This window comes from Tauraco erythrolophus, chromosome 4 (assembly GCF_009769465.1).
Source record: "Tauraco erythrolophus isolate bTauEry1 chromosome 4, bTauEry1.pri, whole genome shotgun sequence".
Classification (NCBI taxonomy): Eukaryota; Metazoa; Chordata; class Aves; order Musophagiformes; family Musophagidae; genus Tauraco; species Tauraco erythrolophus.
The window spans coordinates 47,840,104-47,852,726 of NC_141468.1; the positions used below are offsets into that span (position 1 = coordinate 47,840,104).

At 38.6% G+C, this 12,623-nt stretch overlaps 1 protein-coding gene across 2 annotated transcripts in view; it reads left to right on the forward strand.

The window, feature by feature from the left end:
• TMTC2 (transmembrane O-mannosyltransferase targeting cadherins 2) overlaps window positions 1-12,623 on the forward strand; it is a 264,093-nt gene that overhangs the window by 104,262 nt on the left and 147,208 nt on the right. For both annotated transcript variants that reach the window (XM_086610426.1, XM_086610427.1), the window contains exon 2: window positions 3,257-3,827. In XM_086610426.1, coding sequence (XP_086466552.1) covers window positions 3,257-3,827 — 571 coding nt within the window. The remainder of the gene's footprint in view (window positions 1-3,256; window positions 3,828-12,623) is intronic.

Genomic DNA, 12,623 nt, shown 5'->3' on the forward strand with positions numbered 1-12,623 from the left:
AGTACTATTTGGTTTTATTCTTTTATTAGATGCAAAGCTTGTGTTTCTCTCCCCTTCACCGAGATAAACATTTCATTTCACGTTTGTCTTGCCAGTGCTGTTAGCCAGCCAGGCTGGGGATGCGGATGGGCGCAGCCCTGGCTGGTGATGGGCCCGCGGGCAGTCTCTGTCTGACCTGCTGGAATGGTGTCCTTAGTGTTACTGAGACATTGTTCACTTTTGAGGGCAAACCGACAGAGACCTGCCTGGCTCCAATATCTCAGATGCTCACGTTCCTGCATCCTCCTGTGCAGTCGAGTCTGATTTTGGCCAAGTGTGTGTTTTATTACGTTTTATGATGTGAAACAGGGTAGTGGTCGAACATTAGCAAGCAGCTTATGAGAGGCTTGCTTCTTTGCTGTAGGACATCTAACTTCGCTCTTGTATTAGACTTTTCTGAGATCCCAAAGCATTAGCCAGACTTTTTTTTTTTCTTTTTCTTTTACTTTCAAACATTTAGCAAAAAATAACCATATGGAAAGAACTTTTAACTTTATTTTCAAATATTGACTCATGGAGAATTCAACATTTGACCTGACTGGACCACTGAGTAAGCGGAAACTGGCAGCTTTTGTGTTTTTCATGTTGACTAAAAGGTATTAGAATCTTGTTACCTTTACATGCATGAGAATCTAGGAGTATTTCAGAATTTTCTGCTGAATTCAGTACCCAAATGTGGAGTGATCAGTACTATATCTTCAAGACTTTCTGTTGATTTTTTTTGTTGTAGTGGGGTTTGTTTTTTTTTTAGTTTTTAAAATTTTTAATATGAACAAGACTGAACAGGAAAGGATCAGGGTTGCATCAAGTTTGTTGCTAAGACTGTAAATAAAATTTAAATTAATGCCTTCAGAATGTGCAATAGTTGTTTTTTTTATGATTTGGAGAAAAGCAGTTTACTTTTGGTGGGCAATAGTCCAGTATGAGTATATGCTACATGAAAATGATGGGTTTGAGAGCTGTTTGCTTAGAGGGAGAGGGCTGGTCTCTTTTCTTAACAAGTTTAGTAGTGTGGTGTGGAGGAGTTTTATACATGTGTACTGATAGCTGCAATTCCCTGATTGTTTTGTGGTGCTTCAAGTATTGGAAATGGCCACATTTTTTCAAGAGAGATAATAAAAGGTACAGTTTCTGGGAACAACCTGTGCAACATCTAGACTCTTTGTAGCAGAATGCTCTGTCTTAAGGGAGGGCAGTTTTGCTGGCAATATTACTGCGGCTTGTTTTCTTAGTATTTCCCCAAGAAAAAATACTTTTGCAGTTCAAGGTTTCTGCTCTAAATCCTGACATCTGATAGCTATTCTTAGCTATGTTCACTGTTAGGGAGTCTGTAGTCTAAGACATTATATTTTTTTCTCAGAGAAAGCACTCTTTCTAGCCTAACACCTGCTTTATTCTTGCTGAATTCCTAGTTTTCTTATAGTGAGTCTGCGAGCGATATTACAAACTGAAATCACAAACAGAGGAATTAGATTTCAGGAAAGGACTACACCAAAGGACAAGATAAATAATGTGAAAACAAAGATCTTGTTTTCTTCCAATGTTCTTTTGTGACTGGACTAAAATGAGAAAAATGTGTGTGGGGTTGGGAAAACAAATACAAGCAACACGATCCACTGCATAAGCAGAAGTCAAAATGAAAATTTTCAAGTATTCTAGAAAGCATCATCAGCTCTTTAAAGGATTTAAACTGACCTCTTTGTAACCTCCATATGCGCAGAGACAAAAGGACATGCCGAGAGGAAGCATGTCTGAAAGCATTACAGCCATGTGCTCCGGACAATGGAAATGCTGAGCTGCGTGGTATTTGGAGTATTTGCATGGAGATCCTGTGGCATAGTATATCAGTGTTTGAGCATTTTTCGTTACAGAACAAGACAACATTCCTGAAACTAATACCATAAAAAAAAAGGGATCTGGATACAGGTTCCAAGGGACTTGTTTTATTGGGAGTGAGAATGTGAGGGGATTCTTGGAGGATGAATTTGACCTGTGCATTTCAAATGTGGGCCTGAGTTTCACACCATATTGTTTTTCTTCCTCATCTGAATTGAAAAATTGTTAATTATGGGAAGATATTTATTGGAAAGGCAGAAAGAGGGCATGAGTAAAGGATTAGATATAAATCATCTCTCTCAATATTTTTAATAAAAGAGTCTTGAGCTGGCTGGATTCTTAATTACCCTGGTAAAATAAATGTGAAATGAGTTAGGCTCAGTAGTAATAACAATGCATTTTTAAAAAACTGCTTAAATACGACTTTGGTTATGAAGGCAAGTAACTAATTAAATTCTAGTCATCTTTTTGCACTAAGCAGGTCTCACACTTTCTCCCACAGCATAAATTTCAAATGCAAATGATTGGATTTGTACAAACCTCATAGGGGACAGATTTTTTACAGTACTGAATTAAACATGGAGACTGCTAATGGCTGGCACCAGTCTTTGCCAGGGTGGTTGCAAACATGAATGCTGAAAGCTGCAGCATTTATATATATATATTATTTTTTTTAAAATCAAACTTACACAGACTTGAATTCATAAGCTAGTACAACCTAAAAATGTTTTTTCCTCAATTGTAAATATAAGAAATTTAAAGAGAAGGTGTATTTCAATCTGTAAAATACTCTGCTGTCTACTTCCTGCAAGGCATTAGCAGAAAATGTTGTCAGTCAAAATATGTACGAGACAGTTCTGGGAGTGCCCAGTGCAGCACCAGAGATTTGCATGCTCCTACCGACTTGTGTATTTATTGTTCATCCATGTCAGTGAGATTCATTCCAACATCTAAATTAAAATTTCAGTATAAAAGGCCAGTTGGGGTTTTAATTCTGAATTACTGGAGGATCCGTTGTTTCAGCAATAATGTTTGTCAGTTTTTCATATTTCTTTTACATTTTAATTATAACTCATCAAATCTTAACTGATTACTCCTGGGTTAGGCTCAGAAGAATGTCACTGAAGGGTGTTTTAATTTAATGGAAGCAGCGTAACATCTGTTTCTAATGTTTTAAAAGCCAATTTATATGGAAATTTTGCTTTATCGAGAAGTCAATAGATAGTTTTCTGACACCTCCTGTAAAAATTCAAAACTTGGATTAAAGCAGCACCAAAGCAATGCCATTCTTCCTTGTTGTAGCAATGTGATTGAGTTTTCAGGCCTTTTGGTTGTACCTGTTTCCTTCTATTGAAACAAAGTTTTTGTTTTTCTTTTGTAGCCGAGCTATCAAGACAAACCAGGACCTTCTGCCCGAGACGCCGTGGACCCATATCTTCTACAATGACTTTTGGGGGACACTGCTCACTCACAGTGGGAGCCACAAGTCATACAGACCTCTCTGCACGCTCTCCTTCCGCATTAACCACGCTGTTGGAGGGATGGACCCATGGGGCTATCACCTTGTAAATGTCCTGTTACATGCTGCCGTCACAGGCCTTTTCACAAACTTCTCCAGGATCCTGTTTGGGGATGGATACTGGACCTTGATAGCAGGCCTGCTCTTTGCGTCTCATCCGATCCACACAGAAGCCGTAGCGGGGATCGTCGGCAGGGCAGACGTTGGAGCCTGTCTCTTCTTTCTGCTTTCCCTGATGTGTTACATGAAGCACTGCTCTACCAGAGGTTCCTCACCGAGTACTTGGGGCTGGATCTTGGGAGCTGGGCTGTGTGCAGGATGCAGCATGCTGTGGAAGGAGCAAGGAGTGACTGTTCTGGCCGTTTCAGCAGTGTACGATATCTTTGTATTTCATCGTCTGAAAATGCATCAGATCATTCCTGCTTTATACAAAGTGAGTCTCCTTTTCTTTCCCATAAGCTATTTGTAAGGCACCAATCACTGTTAAACAGGTGCTAAATGAGTTTTCAAGTACACAATAATTCTTAGTAGTTTAGTCAACTCCCCAAAATAAGCACAGATGTCTAATGCTGAAAGAACATTTAAAGCAGTTTAGTGTGGGGTTTTTACATTTTGTTTAAGCAATGTGTTATTTTCAATTACTTTCCTTGCTTCCAGCCGCTCCCTTCTCATTCTGTTTACCGTCAAGCACTGGATATCTGGCTGCCTTTTGCAAAGAATTCATTCATGCTCTTATCCTCTTGTATCTTGCAAACTCAGCTTAGTTTGGTCGGGCGTGCAAGTGTAGCAGCTGATATCATCTACAGGCTCCCTGAGGCAAAGATAGAGCTCTTATTGTTCTAATTTAACAGAGATGCATAGGACCTGGGTGCATGCCTTTGGCATGCATTTTTTCTCCCTCTAGTAGGAGCTATGGCTCAACTGTATTATTGCCTTAACAAAATATGTATTTCTTGTTCTTTAACCTCTTGCCCAAGAACAAACAAGTAAAATAAGCAGACTAACAAGCCCACCAAAGCCTCTAACTTCCCTCTCCCAAAACTGCACGTATTTTAGTGGTACTCGGTGACCTCAGCTGAAATTAAGACTCGTTTACATCAGTTGCTGTACAAATGAGTAAGCTGAGTATATGTAACTTTATTTTCAGTGAAATGGCTTTCTTCCAGAGAAAGCTCAACTTTCTTGGCTTAACAAGATTTTTAACAAAATCTTTAACAAAAGGATTTTAGAATTTTTATTTTTTACTCAAATGAATTGAAAATTAATAGTAGATTTTTATAAAGAAGTGATGATTTCTGCTTGTAGAGTATAGAATACATAGTTGTAATATGCAAGGAAAATAGTCCGATAAAAAACCTGAGTAGTCTCTGGTAGTTCCCTCATAAACTGCTGTGACATGTTGATGTAGTTGTTATGCCCTTTTCTGACAAAACCAAAACCAAAAGAATAATTTCTTATTTTATTTTTTTTAACTCCTGTATATTTGAGTATGTAAGACCTGTTGAATGCCAGTAGCCAAATACAGTATGTTACATTGTGCACCTATCACTGAGCAGAAACCAACAGTAAACTAATTGAGGTTTTTTAAAAAAGTGCATCTGTAACAGCAGGTTTTATTCTGAAAGATAGAGGATGACAATTTGTAAGGTGCTTCAAGGAGTTTGGTTCATAAGTGTTAGCCTATCCTATAGAATTAAACAATGGTAAAAATATCGATATGACACATGGAAATTCTGAACACCTTGTACATGACTTCACAACAAATCTAAATTAGTGGTCCTCACAGCCTCTCCTCGTTGCAGCCTGCAATGTCCAAGATACAGTCAATGGGCTAGGAAATATTTTATCACAGAACAGTCATTGCTTAAAAACAAATCCTTTGCACACGTTTCTAGTGGGAAAGAGCTTTTCTTTTTCCCTTTTTCCCCTTTCTCTGCTTCAGGGACAGGGTAAAATTGGTCTAGAAGAGACCTAAGTGACACAGGTGAAATCCAAGGTTCCACATCCTAACTCTTTGAACACAAGGCCTCTCCTACTAGGTATGGAGCTCTACATTTGGACACTAAGCTTGTGAATTTTTATTTTTCACTCTGCATCAGACTTACTGTCTTGGACAGCAAACTAGTGTCAATGCCTCAATTTTTTTTCCTTCTATAATGATAGAAATAATAATTCTGTGCTTTGTAGATTACAAACATTTATGGAGATTGGATTTTAGCTGGAGGGAATTTTATCAGGAGGGACCACAGTGAACGAAAATACAAATATTTTCCTTAATCTGCCAGAAATGCATTTCCTAATTCACTAAATTACTAGGCTACCTTTTCCTGTACATCTATTCAGGCTGAGCGCTGCTGCCCAAGTTTTATGTCAATACTAGGGAAGCCTTCATTCATTTACAGTGATGAGGAGCTCAGCTGGGAGCTTCAGTTATAAAATATCTTCAGTACACTTCTTTTTTACTTGAGTTAAAAAAAAAATGATTCACGAATTACATAAATTCTTATAAGAACATAGCGTCCTGCAGGGCTTGGGATGTCAGGAGTATCATCTTCTCATAGCAGGCTAGGTCAATGTGTTTCTCTTTGAGTACTTGTCTGTGTACTCTTTTGTACTCCAACTTTGCATGGACTCTACCTTTAGCATCGCAATTTCCTGTTCCCAAGTGCTTACTGGGAAGTAAAGGAGCCAAATACAAGCCTTTTGTTAGGATAATCACTGTAGATTCAAAATAAAGACAGATGTCTCAAAGTGGAGCAAGGATAGCGCCTTAAAAGCTAGTTAAAGCAAATGTTTCAGTCTTCCGGAGAGCTTCACACTGTATGATAAAAACATTTTAGTGCAATAAAAACCATTATGATTTACCTAAAAAAGATACTGAAAATAATTATTCTAGTGCATTGCCTTCTTATCAGTCAGTATTTTCTTGAAGTGCTTTCTCACTGTGCTTTGGTCTTTGTGTTTTACTCTTTCACATCAAATACTGGTTAGAGAATGTCCAGGTTAGTGAGTCTGTCTCTGGCCTGCTCCATCTGAAGGCTGGAAATTGTTTTCGGAGGCTGTTGATATTGATGATTTGATTTGAGAATGGCCAATGCACTTGAAGCTGAGAAATTTGGGTTTTGATTGTAGCTTGTCTGACCAACGTTTGACAAGTCCACAAAGGCAAGTTAGATGCTGTCCTGTTGATCTGAAATTGCTTTTTAGATTTATTTTTAAATGATTTCGAGATGATTATGCTGTAAGATTGGTGTTTTAAAATGATATCCTGGCTCTTCTAAAATCATTAGTAAGAACAGAGCTAAGTTTTTTTCTTACTAAAAGCTTTGGTTTCAGTTTGGTTCTGTGTGCTTATACATACAATGATAAAGACAAATTATTATTTTTTAAAGTTTTCTATTTAAAATAATTACCATAAAAGTATGTAGCCAACATTAGTTTTTGCATTATGCAGAATTAAAGCACAAACAAAAATTAAGAAAGCTTTGAACTCTGCATCTCTTTGGGATCATTTGTGTGTTGCCTTTTTCTTGCTGCTGCTTTGGCCATAAATAAAATGGCCAAATGTCCCTAGCAAGAACTGACAAAGTCGTTCTTTCTAGGACAAACTGTAAATTCTCCTTAAGTAAACAAAATCAACTTTTGGAGTAGGAGTTTGATTTTTTTTTTTCTTTAATGTTGTTTCCTATACTTTTTCCTACTTGAAAAGACATTCCTCCATTGCAAATTGCGTGAGGCCAAAGCAGCCATCTACAGATGAGTCATCCCGTGTTATCCAACGGCTTGAGCGTTTCAAAAAGTGGAGTACAATTTAAACCGAAACAGAAAACCCTCCCACGAAACAAACCCCCATATATTATCAGAGGACTCTTTATTAGAAAAACTGGGCAATTAGAAAGAATTGCGTCCACTTACCTCTTCTGGAATCTGCTTTATGTTTTCCCAGTGTAAACACCAGGGGAGGGCAACTGGAGAAGAAAGGGGGGGGGAAAAAAAGACGTCAAAAAGGGCAGTGCAGGAAAATGTTATGGTCTTTTTGTAGTTCATTGGAGGGGAGAAGCATAGAATGGAACCAAGGACAAAAGGAAAATAATTTGAAGAGGTGTTTAGCTTTAAACTGAACTAAATAAGTAAACAGTAACGATGTAAAACTGAATGCAGAATAAATAGCGTGCCACTGTAGCTTTGTAACAAAGTGGTAAAAAGGAGCTGCTCCTTTCAATGCACTGAACCTTAAGCTAAACCCTGTCCAGCTGAGCTGACACGACTGTTTCCTAGGCTGTGCTGCGAACTGGAACTGAGAGGAAATGCAGGTAAAAAATAACTCTTAAAAACCGCCCCCAAATATCCCAGATATATCTCTAGGAGTTATTTTAAACCGAATCAATTCAGTTATATCCAGTCCTCATCATTGCCCTACAGCCAGTGGTACTGGCAAATACTGAGAGAAAAACTGAGGTGCGGGGACAGAAACAAGGAGTGGAGAGGCAGGGATTTGGGGGAGTGGGTGGTTAAGGACCTGGGCTGTCTTGCTTTTGGCTTCTATAAGCCTTTTTTGGAATATACCACTGGGGAAACTGAGACACGATTAATTATGTTTGAAGAACAGTAAAACCACTGACCTTCTTCAGGATGGTCAGTGAAGGATGAGCTGGTAAAAGCAGCTTTAAACATGTTCGAGCAGATGGTAGGAAATGACATTGTGGTGACAAGCCTGTTGTTTTCCATTTTATTCTTATCTTTGGGCCCAGTGTCCAATAAATATGAAGTGGTGGCTACTACACAAGACCAGTAGCTGTTTACTGGCCTCACACCTATTATCATCTGAGTCCTGATTTGTCACATCAAGTATATGGCAGCGTCCCAGTGTGATCTGAGGAGGCTGGCAGGGCTTCTGAACAAGGCAGCTGCAGAGCAGGACCACCAGCAGAGCGGATGAATATTACCCTTATTTAGAAGCTATTCTTAATGCACTTTAAAAATGTATATTGTAACTACTTATTAAACTATCCAGCTCGTTTCCCTGTCATCTGCGTATTGGTTATTGAGTAGAACTTGGCTGCTGATTTTTTTCCTTTTGCCAAGTCTTGTATTCCTGTCTGCCTGTGATGCTCTCTGGCTGGCAAAGTTGTCAGTCTGGACCCCATTTCATTTGGTTAGCTCTATTTTATTCTGTCTGACTGCCTTTCGAAGCTCACGCTGACAAGAATGTATTCGCTGTCTTTAAGTCAGCAGATTTTGATGGAAGTGTATTTATTGCAGTCGTAAATGAGTTGTCTGAAATGAGAGCAATTAAAGAAAAAAAAAGTGGTGCTCTACGGAGATAAAGCCTTCCTTATGGAAGAAAGTTAGGCTTTTGTTTGATTTTTCAGCCTGCTAGACTTTGAGGAATTGCCAGTGTAAGTTTCGTAGCAGGTATGCAGATTGAGGTAGTTGTCATGTATCATGGGTATCAGATGATTGTACCTGGCAGTGTCTAGACTTGTACAAGTTAAACCACTGAAAGTGTAGGGGTGGAAAGGGGGGAACCTGAATACGGGAGAGAGCTGTGATCCAGTTTGTAATTATAGAAAATATGCAAATTCAGAGGCCTAATTCTTTTGTACTCGCAATCTCCAGTTTGAGAGCAGAACCATTAATCAACATTGCAGTACAGAGTCTTCTGTCCAATTAGTAGTACAAAGCTAATATAAACCCTACTGTGCTGCTCTTTTTTCCTCTTTTTTTTTTTTTTTAATGTTGAAATAGAGCTGAACGATATTAGCAGTTAAAAAGATGGGGCAAATGCATTTAAAGCTCATTTTTAATATAATGGTAATGATAAAATATTTATTGCTCTGCAGTTTATGTGTACAAACTGCCTTAGAGAAATAACTAAACCAGATGTATGTTCTACTAATGTTCCACTGCTACAGTATGGTAACGTTTTACCAGATCAACATATTGTTAGTACAGGGGGTTTGTTATACTAAAATAAGGAAACCTCTCTTTTCCCATCACTTATTTGATTAAAATTTCCCCCCGGGAGGTCTGTCTCACATGTGGAATTAGTTATTGGTGTCTATAGCTTAACGTGAACCACAAATTGGATTGCAGGATACATTATCTAACCTTCTGTGCTATTATAACAGTATTGGTTTTGTAAAAAACAATTTTATTGGAGACCTATATATTACTTAAGGTAGTGATGTAAACCTGGGGCCTCCATGGATGACATGGTCAACCACCAAACCAAGTTTTATAAAGCACTACTTTCTTTTTATGGTCTTGGAACAGCCTTAGTTGTGGGTGATATGTATGATTCCTGCTCAAAATGGAACTTGCTGAGTATTAGATAAAGCTACTGATTTTTGAGAACACTCTAAACTTGAAATAAGCCGCTTTCTGCATTCTTTACTCTTTGAAGTCACTACTTTTAGAACTATCATGCTTTGGAAAGCGATTTCAAAATGAAATGCTGCTTTTGATTTAAATTTGCAGTTTTATCCTTCTCTTTTGAGGAGCTCTAAAGCCTGAGCAATGCAGTAGTCAGTCTTGCTGGTTTTCACCTCTTCTCCAGCTGCAAGTTATGCCATTTTGCAGCAGTCTTTTATCACTATTTAAAACCTAGCTTGATGGTTTATTTTCTGCAATCTAAGGAATTTTATCATGCTTGAACTTACCCACGGGCCTGGATGTTTTGGCAGATCTGATTGGTAAGCTATTATTTAGTAAGTTATTTCTCTCAAACACTTGTGTGGGTATGGTCCAGCCTTAGTCTGGTGTCTTTGTAATGCAGTGTTTAGACTGTTAAGGCAGCAGCTGCTCCCTCGCAGAACAGACTTCATCCTTGGAGTCAGATATTTAGTAAACATACTTTTCCTTGAGACTACTTTTGTCCCAGTTAAAAATAATAAATATCTCAAAGCTTCAGAACATGACCTGACCTCTCGCAGGTTCATTTCGTCTGACAAGAGATGCATATTCAAGTGCACTAAGCTGTTAAATGTTGCAACCTTTTGGGTTTCAAGGGCTGTGGAAAAGCTCCGTGTCCAGCTGGGGCCCAGTTTGTTCCCTAGCTGTGATCTCGCATTCTGCGGTGGTCAGCTGGGGGTTAATTTTCCTGGCAGCTTTAAACCTGTACAAAATTGTGGAAGTGCTGAGACGAATGTGCCTGCACATACATTGCTGATATTTGCGGATGAGCAGCCTGGTGCTTTTCTCTTCGCTCTGCTGGATGGCAGCAGCATGAGGCCTCTATGGTCTTGACCATCGCTCCCCCTCCTCCCAGCAGATATTTCCTAGACAAAAGAAGCTTTTTGCAATTTACTTGTTTCTTGACAATTTCAAGTAGCTAATACTGCTGTTTCCTGTAGTTCCCACAGCTCCTTGCTGCTTTTCCTTTTGATCCTGAAATAAGAAAAGCGAGATTGTCCTCCACTATCTTTCTTCTCAGAGATACTGATCTCCTGCAGGTCCCTGTGATGTCAATGGAGTGGTACTGAATTGGAGATCAGTATGTATAAACAGATGTTGTTTCTTGAAAATATTTTCATGGGGTGATTTAAACCACTGAAACAGATTACATATGACAGAAATACAGCAGCATCCTGAGGCAAATTTAACTGATGTTGTATTTTTTTAAAAAACGAGGACTCATAAGCTATCTTGCTGAAGTCACTGGCTTAACATGGATTATATTTTAATATTAAATCTGTAATATCTTTTCTGGAATTGCTGCTAAAATCTGCATTACTTTTATCTACCCACTTGAAGTCTACAATAATATTTTAGAGACTGTACTTGAGAGTGGCTCTCTGTAAAGAAGGAAAGGCAAAGGCTTCTTTAATAAATGAGTAAGTAAATAAATTTAAAAAAAAGCAGCCTTTTCATATTTACAGAGACTGAGAAGACGTGAAGAACCTTCAATTTAACAGAGAGGTTAGTTTGCTAGAGAAAAGTTGTCACTGTCTTCAGTCTTGCATAAGATTTATACTACAGGGTAGTATGCAAAGTATGCTGCGTTCTTCCATTCTTCCCCCTGGCTTGAAAGGGGTCTCTTTTGAGGCACAGGGTGAAAAAGCTTCCAGGGGCTTTGCACAGTTGGTGTTAGCACTTACTTTTCATTCTGAGGTTACATGCCAATTACTAGTATCAAGAACAGTGTGACTTTTCATGGTGCTGTTTAATTACAGGGTATTGGTGGGCTTGCTACTTTCCAGTTTACAAAACCTGTGAAAATAGTATCAAGCTGGCAATGTTACTCTTCTAGCTTTTAATGTTTTCAAAATATTTAACGAATCAAGTGAAAGCACCAAACTTACGTAATGTGTAACAGCTGTGTTTCAGAACATTAGCAATATTTGCAGGTGTTGGTTTTTCTTCATCTTAGTGATTACTTTAGCTCCCTAATTGAAGGAGATTTGTAAAACTGTTTTTCTAACAGCTGGCAATTCTCCTGTTTAAAATACTGGTATCAAAGAGCAGTTACATTTCATGCTTTTTTGGTAGGGATGGTCAATGTATTAAGTATTTTATGCTGAGATAAGGGGACTTGGGTACCTGTGACCTTTGAGGGAGAGAAATATATGCAGCTTTGACTCATCTTCAGTTTTCTGTTTGTTCACAAACTGGAAAGCCATGTCCCTTTTCCCTCTAGCTCTGCTTCTCTCAGTCAGTTGTATGAGTACTGGCCACAAAATGGGAAAAACAACCTACAATGCTAAAGCTAAGTGGTGTCTTAATGAGTTAAACGTCTCCTAGTGTATTTCCTTTTGTGTAGATTTGCTTCAGGAGTTACACCTTTTTGCTTAAACCTTTTTTGGTGTCTCGGTTAGATAGAATGTGTGCATTTATGATTGTGTTCAGCGAGTATGTATCCCTTGTGTGTGTTAGATGCCAGACAAAGTTTACACCTGCGCCTTGCATACAAATTTTGAATCACGAGTACTTTACATTAGCCTCCTAATGTCATGTTTAGGTACCTAAGTGTCCTGATTTGATGAAGTGCTGAATGCTTGTAGCTCCTGGTGGGCTTTACTGAGTGAACCTTTTGCACTTGGTCGATCACAGCTAAATAGCAAGCTCGACTGTCTGCTCCCAGCAGTCACGACATGCACTAATAGTGTCAGAAGAGAAAAAACTGTAACTACGACTCCAGTCAGAAACAAACAGATTAGGAAGCAGGTGCAGCTTCTGGATATTCTAAGTTCTGACTCCCAGCAGTGCTGTACAGCACCTTTGGGAAAGG